We start from the raw sequence: 19,221 nt of genomic DNA on the forward strand, positions 1-19,221 counted from the left end.
TCTGCGAGGGGTCATTACCAGAGATGAAAAGCACAAAGCCGAGGCCAATGAGGCCGTCAGCCTCCAGTCAGATCTCTCTCGGCGGCGGTGGCAAAAAACGTAAGCAAGTCCTGGAAGCTGAGAAAGCCGAGCTGCTGTCCATGGCAAAAGCACGTTTAACTGAGCCGGATTACGAGTACCTCAACCAAGCCAAGACATGGGCACATGAATTGAAATATATGGATACCAGACAAGCGCTGTTTGCAAAGAAAGCCATAAACGACATACTGTTTGAAGGTCGATGTGGCACGCTGCACAGAAATTCGGTGCAAATAAATTGCGAAACCTCCACTCCATCCAGTAGTCGTTGCAGTACCCCCCAGGGTTCACTTGGCAACTATCCATTTCAGCCTGAATCTACATCTTCTTTCATGAGCAATTTCCAGGGCAGGCATTTCTCTCGACCGGAAACGGGTGGTGACCAAACCGAAATGTCGGAATTTTTCAGCAGTTTCGATCCCAATGCTTGACTTTCATGACATACCAAGATGAGGTGTGTCAATATTGATATAATGTCAAGAATGTTCATGTACAGTATGCACATGATTTCGTGGTCCTGTAATATCGAACTCAGATTGCCACAGACAGTGCGTATTTTCAATTTATTTTTATACTTAAAATACTATAAATATGTTCAGTTTATTTTTATGTTCATAAATTTGAAACATAATATGAATGTTTCTTGAATAAAAGTTTACTCACCTTTATTGTTTGTTGACGCTTCAGACAAAAGATGACGGCCTCGCAAGTTTCAATAACTATCTTTCCAATTGCTTGCGGAGACGTTGCAGTCAGGAATTTCAAGTCTTCAAAAGAATTTCCAGATGCCAGGTACCTCAGTGTGATGGACAAGCGTTCACTTGGTGGTATAGATGAACGCATCAGTGTCTTCTTTCAATATCAATGGCTTGACAAGGTCCAATAATTCATTGAAGGATGGGGCATCCATCCTAAGGAAATTACGGAAGTCCTCTGGTTCTTTGAGACGAAGTTCTCTGAGGAGGTTGACGTGACCGTACGTTCGCCGTTTCAAAAACCAGTCTTTCGACCATTTCCGTCGATGCCGAGGTGGTTCATTGTCCAAAGCGAACACAAGTGCTACGGCCACTGCTGCGTCCATGGCAAAGTTTTTGACAATACTGAATTTTTGATAGAAAAAACATTGAATCGTGTGTGGACATTTTACATCAAAATTTTGCATCAAAATTTTGCTACAAAATTTTGACGACTTTTTTGAACGTGTATGGGGCCCTTAAAGACAAGAAGAAACAATCTTCACTCCTGTTCATGTAACAGAGCAACACTGATTTCACAGTACACACCTGAAATGCTCTCTCTGGTACAGTCCACTGCTTTTCTTCTGCTACTGATTTATAATTAAGCCGGTTTGTTTCACATGAAAATGAAGTTGAGTTTATCGTGTTGTACTTGCAGTAGCCAACACTGTTATTTCCCCCCCACAGCTGGTGTTTTAATGTGTTTCGCAGGATTACGGAGGTGTACCTCTTGTTTCAAGACAATATGATGTATATCTTAATACATGATCAATAATCAGGTAGATGAAATATGTTTAAAGCTTTAAGATTAGGGTAGTCCACGTAACCCTCCTTGCAGTCAGTGGGAGTGCTCTCGCTGGGCTTGCTGTGTTTCTCTAGAAGGCCTTTCTGGATCATCATTTTCTTCTGACTTGTCTTTGGCCCGAAGGTTAAAGATTATAATTTTCACGCGTGTCATGTGATTCAGTATTATGAAGTTTTATTTTAATGGAAAATAAGAAATGGGACTAATATGGGATTAGTACCCATCTACTTCATGCTATGTAGAGGTGTGCAGGTGGTATCAGATTTTTAGAGATAATCTTTTCCCCAGTACTTTCTCTTTTCAGTGCAGTTGTTTTTCTAGCGGAGCCCCATAGGTACAGAGTGCGGATACATGAAACCCGTCGAGTTGTTTTTCTGATGGTTTCGGTCCTGTGCACGCCTGCCACCATACCAGTGTGAGCATGGGCGTAGCGGATGCGGGGTACGCGGGGGACATGTCCCCCGCACTTCCCGTATTTGTGCCCTCTGTCCCCTGCACTTTTTTACAGCCATTACAACCACTCAGTTCATTTTTAACATGTGGAAACGCGTTTTTCCGAGCCACCTCTAAACGCATCATGAGCAGGCGGAGCTCAGGCGGCAAACAAACCCCGCTGTCGTGTGTGATCAGAGACGCTTTAGAAAATATTGTATGAGTATCTTTGGTGTGATACAGAAGCGCTGCCCAGATCTGAATGTTCAGCAAACCAGCCAAGAGGCTAAAGACTTTAGACAGTTTTTTCCAAACAAACGGTGTAAGTTGAGTAATGCTGTTGAATGAAGACAATGTTTAGCTAAAAGATGACAAATAGAGGTCAATTTAGTTAGTTAAGCTAGCTAGCTAACTTAGAGGCGGTAGTAACTAGTTACATTTCCTCTGTTACATTTACTTGAGTAACTTTTTGGATAAATTGTTGTTTTGTTGCAAAATACATTTTACTTTTACTTGAGTAATATTATTCTAAAGTAACAATACTCTTACTTGAGTAACGTTACTATTTTGGCTACTCTAAGATTACTCACTTCTGGGTAGAAAATAAGAATATAAATGTATTTGTGTTCCTTTGACTTATTTTTGTAAAGATTTAATTTATTTTGTGGTAGTTAAAGTTTAAAGTACATGAATTTGCTGATTATTATTACTGTATTCCTAATTCTGTTTCAAAATGTTGCTTTCCACATATTTTTAAATCTTTATTGCCACAATAGAAAGAGCAGGGTGAGAGAGGAGACAGTGGCCCAGAGGCCAACAGGGATGATTATGCAGGGTCACAGGTGAGAAGAGAATATAACTAGCTATGTCACTACTACTGTTCTTAATTCTATTTATACATTTTACTTTGCACATTTACTATCTATATTATTGTAGGAGAAATTGTAACTGGCTAAAGAAATGTACACAGGATAATTATCTGGCTGTAGATGCTCCAGGGTCATTCTATGTCAACCAGAGTTTGGCAGCTTTAGATTTTGATAGTATATCATTTTAAAGAACTAAAGTCGGTTCCCTGGTGCTGTGCTGTTTGTGGTTATGTGGTTCTTTAGCTGCTAAGGAGAGGTGCAATTGAATGCGAGATGATGATAAATCACTCAATAGACCTCTGAATAATTTGTCCCTCTCACTTCTAAAATGATGGCTACGCCCCTGAGTGTGAGTAACCAGTCATAGACGCCGCCTCGTGGCCAGTGTTAGTAATTACCAGTCATAGACGCCGCCTCGGGCGGCACGGTGGTGTAGTGGTTAGCGCTGTCGCCTCACAGCAAGAAGGTCCTGGGTTCGAGCCCCGGGGCCGGCGAGGGCCTTTCTGTGTGGAGTTTGCATGTTCTCCCCGTGTCCGCGTGGGTTTCCTCCGGGTGCTCCGGTTTCCCCCACAGTCCAAAGACATGCAGGTTAGGTTAACGGGTGACTCTAAATTGACCGTAGATGTGAGTGTGAATGGTTGTCTGTGTCTATGTGTCAGCCCTGTGATGACCTGGCGACTTGTCCAGGGTGTACCCCGCCTTTCGCCCGTAGTCAGCTGGGATAGGCTCCAGCTTGCCTGCGACCCTGTAGAAGGATAAAGCGGCTAGAGATAATGAGATGAGATGAGATGAGACGCCGCCTCGTGGCCAGTGTTAGTAATTACCAGTCATAGACGCCGCCTCGTGGCCAGTTAGTAATTACCAGTCATAGACGCCGCCTCGTGGCCAGTGTTAGTAATTACCAGTCATAGACGCCGCCTAGTGGCCAGTGTTAGTAATTACCAGTCATAGACGCCGCCTCGTGGCCAGTGTTAGTAATTACCAGTCATAGACGCCGCCTCGTGGCCAGTGTTAGTCATAGACGCCGCCTCGTGGTCAGTGTTAGTAATTACCAGTCATAGACGCCGCCTAGTGGCCAGTGTTAGTAATTACCAGTCATAGACGCCGCCTAGTGGCCAGTGTTAGTAATTACCAGTCATACACGCCGCCTAGTGGCCAGTGTTAGTAATTACCAGTCATACACACCGCCTAGTGGCCAGTGTTAGTAATTACCAGTCACAGACGCCGCCTAGTGGCCAGTGTTAGTAATTACCAGTCACAGACGCCGCCTAGTGGCCAGTGTTATAGCCGGTAAATAACAAAAGAGGCTTGCTTAAAAGTGACCTTCCACCAAAAACGTTTAATACTGGCTCTTTTTGAAATACCATAGTTCACTCCGAGTTGCATATGCATGCGAAAATGTAATTCTACCCCCATTCCCTGTATTAGCTTATGAAAGAAAATAGTCGGAAAAACGAGCGAATCTGAAAAAGCCATATGATCTTACGTCACTTCGAAAATGAGTATTCATGGCCTCGTCCACCTTGGCTTGCGACTGCCCACGGGAAGGAAGTTCGGATTTAAGTGCGAGGAGAGATAGCAGAACCCATCTGGTCAGTAGCTAACAAAGAGGACCCAACAGCAAGTTGAAAACATGTCTGAACAAGTTCGTGGCGGTGTTATTTGTGGCAGTAATACATCACTGTTGCATTTCTTGCCCAAGATGGAAGCGGTGAAGAAGAAATGGTTGGAATTTATCTTTGGCACACCACCAGCGAAGTATAATGCAGCGTTAGTACTGTGTTCTGATCATTTCAACCACAGTGACTTTTCAAACTTCGGTGCCTTCAGTAGTGGTTTTGCTTCGAGGTTGTTTTTAATACGTGGATCTGTACCGTCAAGACGATCGACCACCAGCTCACAAGCTGTCAGTAAAACATTAACTTTTTGTTCGGAGGTTTTTGTTACAAAATAGCATGTTCATATTCTCCACGTTAGCATGCAGTACATGGTCACAAGCTAGGCAGGGATGAGTTTTCCGCTGTTTCTGAGTAAAAAACAACCTTTTTATATTATGCCAAATCCGTTGAGATTTTTTAAAAATTAATTTCGGAGGGTTGGGGTATGTTCCTTTATGCTGTTCAAACTTTATTAACTCCAACGATGTTTACACATTATTTGTAAGTCGCCATCTTTAGTCTCGTTTAAATCTCGTTGAATGTGATGCAAAATTCGTTTTATCTACATTGTTATTGGTCAAAACATCGACGTCGAGACCATAATAGCCAATTAAAACAGTTTTTACAAAGACACCCACATTTTTTAAGTCACTCGTTCATTTTATTTTTGTTTGTTTGTTTGTTTAGTAAAAACCCAAACATTTGTTGAATTTATTTTATTTCCTCGCGTCGCACCTTAATGACGTCAGCGCGCGGTATTTTTCCCTTCGCGGTTTGTTCCTTCTCTCTCGCCGTCGTAAGACACCCACATCCGCTTGTTCTGACCCACTGGAGGTAGCGTCACAGTGCTGTTAGCCAATCAGAGGTAACACGTTTACATGTAATGAATATTAATGAGCAAGAGCTGAAATCCTGTCGTTCTCACAGGGCATGCATTCATACTAGAGACCACCGCACAATTAATGAAAAAACGATGCAAGGAGACCTTTAAGAAAATTCTACAACCCAGAAACAGATGCCTAAATCTATATTTATTTAATTTTCACACTTCTACACAGTATCAATAAGAACAAGCAAGGAATGACAAGTCAAAGACTGGATTAATAGAAAATACACAAACCCACAACGAGAGATATACATAATATTCGGTTGATTGTTCAATATGATCAAAACATTTCATATGTTTTAATGTACTAACTCTATATACTAACAAACTTTATCATACTGGTTTGATGAACTGCTGTGCACCAGCCTCTATATAGAGGCCTTTCAATGACCTCACAGATTTATATCACGCATCTGCCATATCGCCAGGCAAACAAAGAAACAGCCACAACAGTTAGTTATGAAAATTGAGACAACTGCAATCAGTACAATATCTCTGGAATTATTAAAAATGTGTATTATACCAGCAGAACGGGTTACATCCAAAAGCTTAAAGCCGACTCGCTTGAAACTGCTCTCATTGAATTCAGAATTGAATGCAGAGCATACTTTTTACAGAAAAAAAAAATAGTTCATCTGTTCTTGGGGGGGGGGGGGGAGGCTTAATTTTTAGAAAACTGCTGTAATATTCTGTGTGAGAATCACATCATGGGCCTCATTAACCAATGAGATCAAATGTTTTTTCTTAACTTCTATTTTTCAAGATATTTACATGGAAATTGGCAGGCACATAGATGGTTGCAAAGTGAATACAAAGTTTTAAAAAATTAATTAGTATTATGATAAATAGGCAAAAACATTAAATCGGTACACTCAATAAAAAGTAATAAAAGATTTGTGCAGCAAGCACACTAATAAACAAGCCAGATCCTAGATCTAGCATATTTTGTGGTGTGTAGTCTTATCTACATTATCAGTACATAAATATGCTGCTCGACTAGCCACACATTAGGTCTAATAAAATAAAGCTTTTTGTTTGGCTTCAAGTTTAAATAGTCTAACTTTAAACAAAATTTGTTTTTAAAATGTTGAGAAAAAATGTTGGTTTGTTATTTAAAATCTACATTATAGATTACATGACAAGAAGACGGTACACTGTAAAATATAAGTTGACTTTACTTAAAAATATGCAAAGTCGTTGCCTCAAAAAAAAGTCATTTATGTTGATTTAGATAAATTAGATTGGGTTAACTTATTTATTTTGAGTTTGCAGTACTCACATAAACTTATATTAATTTGATTACATTAACTTATTTATTGTGAGTTTGCAGTACTCATCTTATATAATTTTGATTACATTAACTTATTTATTTTAAGATGAGTACTGCAAACTCACAATAAATAAGTTAATGTAATCAAATTAATGTTTGTGAGTACTGCAAACTCAAAATAAATAAGTTAATGTAATCAAACTAATCTAAGTTAATTTGAGTACTGCAAACTCACAAAAAATAAGTTAACCCAATCTAATTTATCTAAATCAACATAAATGACTTTTTTTGAGGCAACGACTTTGCATATTTTTTTTTAAGTAAAGTCAACTTATATTTTACAGTGTAGCATATAATAGAGTACAAATAAATTTGAAAATAAAAACCCTGTCGTTTCATGAGATTATATAAAATCCATTCTATATATTGCTAAAATACTAAATGATGCATGTAACAGCAAATAAATGTTGGACAGATTAACTGTCTGCCATGAGGCTTCTCTCTAAGTCAGTGGTTCTCAACCTTTTTGGGGTCCTGGACTCCCTGCATATTTTTGATCGACCCTGAGGACCCACCCCCACTACCCGATCTGGAGGCTAGGGTGCAATTTGATAGAAACAGCAGAAACTGCATTTTAAATTGCATTATGGCATTTATTCACTCTATTCACAACACAACAGCATAGTTTCCAGAAATATGTAACAAAACAGGATATTTATGGCATAAATATCCTATCTGCATAAATTTTATGCAGCATCTTCTGAACATTATGTAACAAAATAGAACTTTTATATAGTAGCTTTCAGAAATATGAATGTAATGAAATATTTTTTATGCACTCTTCAAGAACAAAAACAAACATAAGTATGAAATCTCAATGAATATACAACTCTGTAGTTTAGCTAGATAAAGGTCTGTCACATTTGAACAAAATTTTTTTTTAAAGATATTTTATTTTCACGGACCCCTTGCAATTACACCATGGACCACTAGGGGTACGCGGACCCCAGGTTGAGAATCACTGTAAGTAATCCGAATTTCTGAAATAAATAAACTAAAACTATGGTTTGACAAAAATAAATTATCATTAAATCTAAGCAAAACAAAGATTATGTTGTTTGGGAGACACAAAATAGATTGTAATGTAGAATTGATAATAGACAATACTAAGATAGAAATGGTACAGGAAATTAAATTTCTTGGTGTGATTTTGGATCCTAAAGTCTGCTGGAAACCTCATGTAGGATATGTACGAGCAAAACTGGCAAAGTGCTCGGCAATTCGGTGGAAAACAAAATATATTCTTGATTGTAAATCTTTGCACACTCTATATTACTCATTATTTTTGCCATATCTGACTTATTGTGTCGAAGTCTGGGGAAACACCTACAAAACCACTCTGCAGCCGATATGTACAATACAGAAAAGAGCAATAAGGACAATAAACAAAACAGGATACAGAGAACACACAAACTCACTGTTCATAAAATCACACATGTTGAAATTTATGGATCTGGTCAAATTCAGAACAGCACAAATAATGTACAAAGCAAGAAATAATCTACTGCCGAAAAATATACAAGGAATGTTTAGTGAGAGAGAGGGGGGATATAATCTAAGGGGAGACCTAAATTTTAAAAAACCAAAGGTTAGAACAAATATGAAAAGCATGTGCGTATCGAGCTGTGGGGTGACTTTATGGAACAGACTGGAGACAGAAATAAAACAAAGTGCAAATATAAATCTGTTTAAAAAAAGGTACAAAAAATATTTTTAAATAAGTATATTGAAGAGGAAGTATGATGGAGGTCAAATTATTTTTCAAATTATTTTTCGGCAGTAGATTATTTCTTGCTTTGTACATTATTTGTGCTGTTCTGAATTTGACCAATGGAGGATGATGAGGGATAAATAGAATAGGGTTGATATATTAGAACTAACTTAGTATATGGTATATATTTATTTATGGGGATGGATATCTTCATATTTACAGGGATAGGTATGTAGTAGATATTTATTTTTGTAATTATATATTTATATAGATATTTATGAAGTGTATATATGGAATGAAGTATATATTTAATTTTGTAACTAAATATTTATATAGATATTTATGAAGTGTATGTGTGTGTATATACAGTGCCATGAGAAAGTTTGGGCACCCCGTCTGAGGTTGTACAATAATTGACTCTGTCTCCACAGAAAAACACCCTAGTGGCATGTCCTTCCTTTGCCCATCAGAGCCAAGTGCTGGGTTGTTTTGCAGACACTGATTTTAATTATTGGTGTATTCCTTTGTATGAAATTAAATCAAATGTGAAAAATAGGCTGTGCAAAAGTATGGGAACCCTTGACATTTTGTTGCTTTGAAAACCTGTAACTAATCATCACAGAGTAATTGAAAACATCAAGTTGGTTAAGTGAGCTCATTAAGCCTTGAACTTAATAGGCAGGTGCATCCAATCATGACAAAGGCTATTTAAGGTGGCCAAATGCCAGTTCTCTTTCTCTTTGACTGTCCTCTGAAGAGCTGCAAGATGGGGGCCTCAAAACAACTTTCTCATGACCTCAAAACGAAGATTATAGAGCAGTATGGACTAGGGGAAGGCTACAAAAAACTTTCCAAAAGATTTCAGCTGTCAGTGTCTACCGTGAGGAACATTGTAAGAAAATGGAAAGCCACAGGCACAGTCCTTGTCAAGGCCAGAAGTGGTAGGCCAAGAAAAATTTCTGGGAGGCAAAGACGAAGGATGCTGAGAATTGTTAAAAACAACCCACAGACCACCACCAGAGACTTGCAAAGGGATCTAGCTGCAGATGGGGTCACTGTGCATAGGGCAACAATACAGCGCAATTTGCATGAGGAAAGACTGTACGGGAGAGTGATGAGGAAGAAGCCCTTTCTTCGCAGTCGCCACAAATTGAGTCGCTTGAACTATGCAAAAGCACATTTGGACAAGCCAGTATCCTTTTGGAATAAGATCTTGTGGACTGACGAAACAAAAATCGAGTTATTTGGTCACAACAAGAGGCAATACACATGGCGTAAAAAGAACACAGAATTCCAAGAGAAACATCTGCTACCCACAGTGAAATTTGGTGGAGGTTCCATCATGCTGTGGGGCTGTGTGGCGAGTACTGGTACTGGGAACCTTGTTAAAGTTGACGGTCGCATGGATTCCACTCAATACCAGCAGATTCTTGAGGATAATGTGCTAGAGTCTGTAACAAAGTTGAAGTTGCGCCGGGGATGGATGTTTCAACAAGACAATGACCCGAAACATTGCTCAAAATCCACTCGGGCATACATGCAGAGGAACAAGTACAATGTCTTGGAATGGCCATCCCAGTCCCCAGATTTGAATATCATTGAAAATCTGTGGGATGAATTGAAGCAAGCTGTCCATGCTCGTAGACCTTCAAACCTCAAGGAATTAGAGATGTTTTGCAAGGAGGAGTGGGCCAAGATGCCTTCGTCCAAGATCCATACACTCATTGGTGGCTATAGAAAGCGTCTAGAGGCTGTAATTTTTGCAAAAGGAGGCTCCACTAAATATTGATGGAATGTTTCTGTTAGGGTGCCCAAATTTATGCACGGGCCTATTTTTGTTTTGCTGCATATTGCACTTTTTCTGTTAGCCCAATAAACTTCTCTTCAATGCTGAAATATGTCTGTGTCTTTTATTTATTTCATATGTCAAGACTAAGTTGTAGAATCAAACACCCAATTATATATGAATGAAAAATACTGGGATTTGTCAAGGGTGCCCAAACTTTCTCATGGCACTGTATGTGATTCCACGCTTATGGGTACTGAAATGGGGACATGAACTTATTTTTAAAAATTCACCTAAAACCATTTCTTTTTTTTACCATCAGGTCACAAAACATGTAATCTTTAATGAATGATATGTTAAAAGATAACTTTAATTTTCTGAGATGTAATAAAAACATTTATATGCCAAAGTCAGAACGTAACAGAAGTGTTGTGGATATATATATATATATTCTCGATTTTAACAATGTAGAATTACTTTTTGAAACATAGGAAGGTGATGTTTTAGCAAATATAATTAATAAACATCTCATCTCATCATCTCTAGCCGCTTTATCCTTCTACAGGGTCGCAGGCAAGCTGGAGCCTATCCCAGCTGACTACGGGCGAAAGGCGGGGTACACCCTGGACAAGTCGCCAGGTCATCACAGGGCTGACACATAGACACAGACAACCATTCACACTCACATTCACACCTACGCTCAATTTAGAGTCACCAGTTAACCTAACCTGCATGTCTTTGGACTATTAATAAACGTGTAGTAGAATAAACATACACATTCTTTCAATAAGATTAACATGGTATAGAGCTAGATTGTAATTAATTTGTAACAGACGCGAGATGGACAATCGTAACAGAAGTAATGGAACAGACATCATTTTGGAACTCATAGGCTTGACTTTGACATATAAATATGTTTTTATTACATCTCAGAAAATTAAAGTTATCTTTTAACATATCATTCATTAAAGATTACATGTTTTGTGACCTGATGGTAAAAAAAAGAAATGGTTTTAGGTGAATAAGTTCATGTCCCCATTTCAGTACCCATAAGCGTGGAATCACTCATATATGGATATGGTATGTAGTATATATTTTTGTAATTTTATATGGATAATCATGAAGTGTATATATGGTATATATTTTTATAGGTGTATTAATGTAGTTTGGATTTCGGGGTAGTTAAAAAGGGGTGGGAAATTTAAAAAAAGTATTGTACTACTTCCCACTCCTTTTTCGAACAATGTGCGGTGTATTGTAATGTCTTAGCTCTTTATTTTATTTATTCTTTTTTTGTCACTTTTTTTTCATTTTCTTTCTTTTGTATGTACAAATAGTTACATACATTTTTATACATGTTCGAAATAAATAAATTCATTCATTCAATTTATAATCAGATCTATCTTATGGAGAGGGGTACAACTTGGAGGAAAAAAAAAGTTGCTGAGAAGGAAATCCATGCTCTTGGTTTACAAATCTGTGGGCACACTTTAGAAAGATAAGATAAACTTTATTCATCCCTCAGTGGGGAAATTTACATGTTCCAGCAGCTCATAGATAGATAGAAAGAGCCAGAACCAGACAGTAATAAAAAACACCAGCCATGTACATAAATGTACAAACAAAATAAGAGAGGAACTTAAATGAGTACTAGTGCTTCACCTGAAGTAGCAATATTGTACTAATAAAATACCAGCAACTGAAATAGGAATATAAATATTGCAGTAGGTAGTGAATGTTAATGCACAGTATAATATAACTAATGAGGATGGAACATTATTAAACTGTGCCCACAGATCGGTAAACCAAGAGCACCGATTGGTAAATGGAGATCATGGATTTTATAAACTGCGCTGACCAGGACAGGAATTTCATGAGGGCCATGGCCCTCGTGCCCTCTCAATTTGGCCTTGTGCCCTTGGAAGAAAATATCTGCCGTAAGGCCACAGTGGCCTTGATGCCCTGCGGTTTTGTAGTCTGCCTCGTGACTGCCAATAGGCTTTAACATCACCTGCGTCTATTGAGAAAAAAATAAGTCTTTTGATGACATTCTGGATTCTTATTGGGCAACTCATCAGTGGTGGATCGGACTCGAGCCTGGCATGAACCGCTCCGACGTGCTATAATGACATCAATCTGTCACCAGCCAACCAGGAGACTTAATCAAACGCATCCCCCGCCCACTTGTGTCTGCGCCCGAGACGTTGAATTTTCACAGAAGGAGGGAAGAAGTTGACTGAGGTAAGACTGTGTGATGAATAAGTTAGGAATTTCAACATGTAGGGCTTAAGTTTGTTACTGTTAAATAAGCATTGCTTGTACAGTAACGTTATGTCGTTACAACATTGACCCACTTTTAACGTGCCGAGTACCGACTGTAGCCGCTAACAAATGCTAATTAGCTTGCTGTCAAATTTTTCCTTTGTCGAGCTTTAAGCGTAAGGTCATGGATGTTACTACTGCTTGTTCCTGCCGTAATATGATGTCTGTTCATCGCCACTTTTTTAATCTATGCAGTTAGCATTGTTTTGTTACTAGTATTGTATGTTTCTTTTTGTGGTTTAACCGAAGTGTAACTGCTGCTATCTTGACGAGATCACCATCGCAAGAGATTTTCTCTCATTGTTTTTGGCGTCATTACAACATTAACATTTACTTTTATTCATTTTCATATACATTCTAGTATATGTTCCATTTACAGTCAAACATTTTGATGTACTCCAGGCTCAATTTTGATTAATCAAAAATCTGCGTAGTAGTACAGTCTGAAGATACTCTTGCACAAAAATTATGGGAGGATATAGGTTTAAGTTTTACAATTTTTGAAGTGAGTGATGGATTGATAAGCAGGTAAAAAAAAATCTACTACACTTATGTCTGAAGATACTGAACACATCTAAACTTGATAGTTTCGACTGGGACTCCAGTCTTCCTCAGAAGAGTCATTAGTCCTTAAATTAAATTCATTATAGACGTGAACTTAAAATCCTCAAAAAATTGACAGCACAAAAGGCCAAGTGGCCTTGCCCCTAAAATGATGAAATTCCAGGCCTGGTGCCGATGGATGTGTAAACAAAGAGCTTCATATTAACTGTTTTTTCCCCCCTCAGGTGTACCCCAAGGACTCTGAAGTGTTGAAGTGCTAACAGGATGCGGATTTATTGGAGCTTTTATAGTTAAAGGTCCCATGGCATGAAATTTTCACTTTCTGAGGTTTTTTAATGTTAAAATGAGTTCCTCTGACCTTCTTAAGTCACCCCAGTGGCTAGAAATTTCATAATGTGTAAACCAAACTATGCCCAACATTTGAGAATGGCGTTTCAAAACGGCGCGTTGATAAACTCTTCCCTTTACTACGTCAGCAAGGGAGATGATCCCCACGCCCCCCCTCTGGATTCCCACCCACCGTATGGATTGCCCGCCCTGCTGTAGTGAGGAGACCATAGAGGACACAACAACATGGCATCACCTAAGCGAGCGAAACATGGAAATTGCGCTGTACATGGATGTGACAACACAGAAAGGAGTCTGTTTTTACTGCCGACGGGAGAGCCCCTGAAGACGCAGGGGCTTAATTTTATTTACTTCAATAATACGCCGTCGAGTCTACCTAAGACGGTGTATGTTTGTCGGAAGCATTTTCCTGATGAATGTTTCCACAACTTGGGACAGTACAGGGCAGGTTTTGCACATCAACTGTCACTGAAGCCTGGGTCCGTACCAAGCATCCCTGCCGCATCAGCCACAAACACCGAACAAGTAAGTGTATAACTTAAGTCGTTTTGCCGTGTTTTAAAATCGGTGCTTTTGCAATGGCTACATTAGCTGTGCAGCTAACCGCTTCCTGCAGTTAGCCAGGTACTCTGCGCTACCTCTGTTATAATAGCCAATCAAAACAGTTCTTACAAAGACACCCACATTCTTTTTTTTTAAGTCACTCGTTCATTTTGTTTGTTCAGTAAAAACCCAAACATTTGTTGAATTTATTTTATTTCCTCGCGTCACACCTTAATGACGTCAGCGCGCGGTATTTTTCCCTGATTCTGGGCCGGGGTGTCGTAAGTGGCAGAGCAACTCCATCGCTGCGATCCATTGAAAGTCAGCCCTAGATCCAATCTTTTGTCGGGAGCCGAGGTCGCGCGGGCAGCCCTTCAGTCAACTCTCCCAGGGGCGAGTTGGGGGGAGGAAATGGCAAAGTCCCCACTCCTCCATTGTAAAACTGCTCAGTTTTACCATGGGCCTCAGGCTGAAAAAAAACCCGACAAAGTCCCAGTTGTACCATGGACTCGAGTTGTACCCTTTTTTTTTTTTTTTTTAGACAGGGCGGACGGACCAGGGCATTCGCCCACCTGGCCATGCCTGACGAGGAGCGCTCTTGGCCGGCTTGGGAGGCAGACGGCAGCCCCTCCCCCCATGGCACGCCCCCACCCTCTACCCTTCCCTGCCTCCATGCTTCTCTTTAGCAAAACGACGCACTGGGAAAAGGGCTGAAATGGGGCTTTCTTCCAGGAGGCTATATCTACGTTTCGCGGGTTCATTTCGAGAAAGGCTGCGGATATAACATCCGGAAGCCTCCACGATCCAGTTTAAAGCATCAACAAACCACCATGCCATGGGTCCTTTAAAAGCAAGAACCCTAAGTGTTTAAAACAGACCAGAACCTTTCCAAATTTGCCCAGTTTCCCAGAATTTCATATACGCAGGTTATTTCTAGCATTATGACTACGAAACTGATCATGGAGTGTTTATTAAGGCATGGAACTTGTAGAGTGAGAAATTCCCAGCTCTGAACTGCTGGTTTCAGAATGACTCCAGCGTAGCTACATGTACTCGTGTTATTTATAACTCAGTAACTGACAGGTTTATGAATGTGTTGTCTGTTCCCCAACATGGAAATGCAGGAACACGAGAGTCTTCATCACACACAGATGTTCATCACCAAAACCTGAAAATAAAAGAAAAACATCTGAATTAATAACCACACACTGGACTGTGGTTCTTCATGACCAACAGCATGTCATCTTGACTCCAAGAAAAACATCATCATCTCGTGCTTATACTTTCATGTAATATTTATTCAGTCTTATATAATATGTGTTTTAACATTTCGCTACAACGAACGAGAACTTCCACAAGATCGAACAGGAAAGTGAGCAGATGTTTCATCACTGCTCTTATCCAATCACAGGCTTTGGAGCTTTTTAAACAGTAACTAACACTGCGGTGGGTTTCATCTCTTGTTCTCCATGTAGATTTAAGTGCAGACTTTAAGAACAAACCGAAGTGAATTTTACAGGAACGACAGAAGACACGGTGTGGGGGTGGAGAGCAGGAAGGAGTGTCCGAGTGAGTAAAGTGGCTCCTTAAATCAAATATTTGTGGCAGTGTGGCATTAAAGATGATCATTTTACTGAGTTTTGAGGAGAGTCGAGAAGAAAGTGTGCTGCTCATCAGAAACAGACAAAAGCAGCAGGATGAAGTCAGAGACAGCAGGTGTCACAAGGAGACGAGGTGTTTATTTATAAATCACTCTCATGCACTCAGATGGGACATTCTGTAGAGTCTGACTGACTCCAACTTTTTGCTTTCATATGAATTTTAAATACATTTTACTGAACACCAATCAGCATTAAAGACAACTGTGAGGAAAAAGTCTGATTAAACAGAACAGAGCTAAAAATTTCTAAAACTGGTTTCATTGCATGGTCTGGTAATGTGATATTTATTGAAATTAAGGAAAAATGATAATGAGGTTAAATTATTATTCCTCCCCCAACGTTTTCCTAAAAAGGTTATTACTTACCTGAGTGTCTCAAGTTTGTAATGTTTATCATCCTTAAGAGCAGAGAGCAGCTTCCTTCCTGAGGATCCTATTTTATTCTTACACAGATCCAGTTTTCTCAGGTGTGAGGGGTTTGATCTCAGAGCAGAAGCGAGAGCAGCACAGCCTTCATCTGACACACCACAATCACCCAACCTGCAGAGACACAGTGACACACTTCACTGCCTCAGTTTATGAACATCAAAGTTTGCTTTGTGTCTCTTTAAATTAGTGGTGTGTGTGTGAGTGTGAGAGAGATGGAAATACATGAATAGTGTAGGATGTAAATAATTATTTTCATTGGTTTTGTAAAGGCGGCACGGTGGTGTAGTGGTTAGCGCTGTCGCCTCACAGCAAGAAGGTCTGGGTTCGAGCCCTGTGGCTGGCGAGGGCCTTTCTGTGCGGAGCTTGCATGTTCTCCCCGTGTCTGCGTGGGTTTCCTCCGGGTGCTCCGGTTTCCCCCACAGTCCAAAGACATGCAGGTTAGGTTAACTGGTGACTCTAAATTGACCGTGAGTGTGAATGGTTGTCGGTGTCTATGTGTCAGCCCTGTGATGACCTGGCGACTTGTCCAGGGTGTACCCCGCCTTTCGCCCATAGTCAGCTGGGATAGGCTCCAGCTTGCCTGCGACCCTGTAGAACAGGATAAAGCGGCTACAGATAATGAGATGAGATGGTTTTGTAAACAGACTTTCTTTGTAATTTATCCCAGTTTTATTGTTCAGTGTTTCTTACAGTGGACACATGAACAGAGACTTTAGTGAGTTCTAGCGATTTCTGCAGCGGTTCTGCTCTCCTGTGGTTTCTCTTTCACTTCCCTCAGTATTGCATGCTGTCCTCTTGGTGTGATTTTTGCAGGATACCTCAAGCTTAGGCAGAGAAGCAGCAGCTCTGTTAGACAAATTATCTTATTGTGGACTGAGTCACACACACTCGCTCTTCAGAAATGCTTTTTAGTAGCTTTTTCCTGTGTGATTTTATACCCACTCAACACCTTTATTTCTGCATGTAAAATTTGAAATATTCTGAATATTAATTGATTACAATTTGCTCTCTTTGCATTTAAATTCCTTAGAAACAGACATTTGAAAACTTTAAAATGATTATCTGTGAAAGCCTCTACCCATTTTCTCCGTGATTCACTTGTACCGATATTGTATATTAAACTACCTTTTTACACATTTTGTACCTTAGTTATGAGTTTACTTATTTATAATATTTTGTAGTATTGATAAGCATGTTTGTTTATCCATTTTAATCAGTTTGATTAGATTTAGATCTATAGTATGTGAGATGGGGAGGATCTAGTATAAGCCTAATAGGTTTCCTTCCTCCCCCAGCACGCAGTCTCTTATTGTTGTCTTTTTTGTGTGTGAAATAAAAAACAAACACCCACTAATAGACGCACAGGCTTCAGTGGGGGTCTGTAAGCTCTGTGGCAGGGGCTTTTCACACAGGCTACACTGTTCACCAACCGCGAGCTGGCCTGGTGGTTAGCGTGTCCGTCTCTCGACCGGGAGATTGTGATTTTTACTCACGGTCGGGTCATTCCAAAGACCATCATAAAAATGGTACCTACTGCCGTCTGGTAAGGCACACTGCAATACAGATGTGAGCAGGAAGTCAAACTCTCACAGTTACCAGAGGACCAGCCCCCCACTGTAACCCTTACTATATAAAACGCGAGAGGCAGTGGGCCGTAGAAACGGAGATCGGTGCTGCACCCATACGCCTCAAGAGCTGGGTAGTACTGGGACAGGAGACTGCCTGGGAAGACCAGAGCCTGGTGTGGGAGGGACTTTTTTTTTTTGCACTGTTAACCACTAAACAGTTTGTGTTTAAGGAACAAACAGCATGATATTTCAGTGAGATACTTGATCAATTTGATTCACAAATACTGAATTACACCAAGACTGTTGACACTTTAGTAAACATTTAATTGCTGCATTTTAATGAAATGTGAGCGGAGGCCGGGCTTCCAGTATCGTCTTAAAGCAATCACCATTGACAGAGATGGACTGAAAGATTATTTACTATTTTCACATTTGTTGTTATTATTATTAGAAAAACTCAATCAACAACAATAAATAATTGTTGCCATGGCTTTCAATTTATTGGAAGTTCTTTTCTGCTCCTTTTTAATTTTTATTTAAAAGTCTTTTTTTTGTTTTATTTTTTTACTGCATCAGTTCTACGGCATTAACTTCTCATTTTAGTTTTTAAACTCTATATTCCTGAGATCTTTTCCACCATGTCACTGCTGCTTTTAAACCCTGCAGTTCACACAGAGTGCACTTCGTTTGTGTCTCAGGTGCAGTTTGTCTCATTAGTTACAATGTTGTAGTAAATTTCACAGTAATTTCAGACACACTGCAGTCACATCAAGTCATGTTTTATGTTGCAGCTTCTCACGTGCGTCCATCTGACCCAAAGACTCTTTCAAAAATCATCAGTGTGCAGTGAAAAGAAACGAATCTTCCTCCTCAGGACACTGATGATGAACCTAAAACCTCTGCTTCAGTCTCACTGTTAGAGAATGTGTCTGACTGAGGAGCAGGTCATGTGACTCTCAAAGAGATGATCTTACCTCAGTTTCTCCAATTTACAGTCAGGATTCTCCAGTACAGCACAGAGACTCTTCACTCCTGAGTCTCCGAGTTCATTAAAGGCCAGATCTAGTTTGCTCAGGTGTGAGGGATTTGCTCTCAGAGCTGAACACAGAGCAGCACAGCCTTCACCTGAGACATGACATTTCCGCAACCTGCAGACACAAAATGACGTACGCTTCATCAACAGATTTTCATTTTGGTTTAATACTTACTTTAAAGATGATGATCTCTCATGTTGGACGGTCTCCATTTTCTTGACCACTCATAAGGTCTTATTAATAATGACTGAAACATTACTGTTATGGACAATTGCTGACATAAATTTTACTAGAGGTGCAAATGTTTAAGCAAAAACTAAATAAGACGACATGGTCATCACTATCCCCCGCCACAAGCATTTTATGAAGACCTCTTAACACTTATGCCCATTGCTTTAGTATTGGCTTATGACACCTTCATAAAACACTGCCCAGCTTTTTTCAGTAGTACGAGCACACAA

General features: G+C 39.7%; 1 protein-coding gene across 1 annotated transcript in view; it reads right to left on the reverse strand.

The window, feature by feature from the left end:
* Positions 1 to 10,944: 10,944 nt before the first annotated feature.
* The window catches only part of LOC132870778 (NLR family CARD domain-containing protein 3-like), a 113,041-nt gene continuing 104,764 nt past the window's right edge, over positions 10,945 to 19,221 (reverse strand). The window contains exons 14-16 of the mRNA XM_060904634.1: positions 18,701 to 18,874; positions 16,096 to 16,269; positions 10,945 to 15,237 (exon numbers count right to left, since the gene is read on the reverse strand). Coding sequence (XP_060760617.1) covers positions 15,228 to 15,237; positions 16,096 to 16,269; positions 18,701 to 18,874 — 358 coding nt within the window. The 3' untranslated portion in view covers positions 10,945 to 15,227. The remainder of the gene's footprint in view (positions 15,238 to 16,095; positions 16,270 to 18,700; positions 18,875 to 19,221) is intronic.

The sequence above is a fragment of the Neoarius graeffei genome, chromosome 22, assembly GCF_027579695.1.
Source record: "Neoarius graeffei isolate fNeoGra1 chromosome 22, fNeoGra1.pri, whole genome shotgun sequence".
NCBI classification, from domain to species: Eukaryota; Metazoa; Chordata; class Actinopteri; order Siluriformes; family Ariidae; genus Neoarius; species Neoarius graeffei.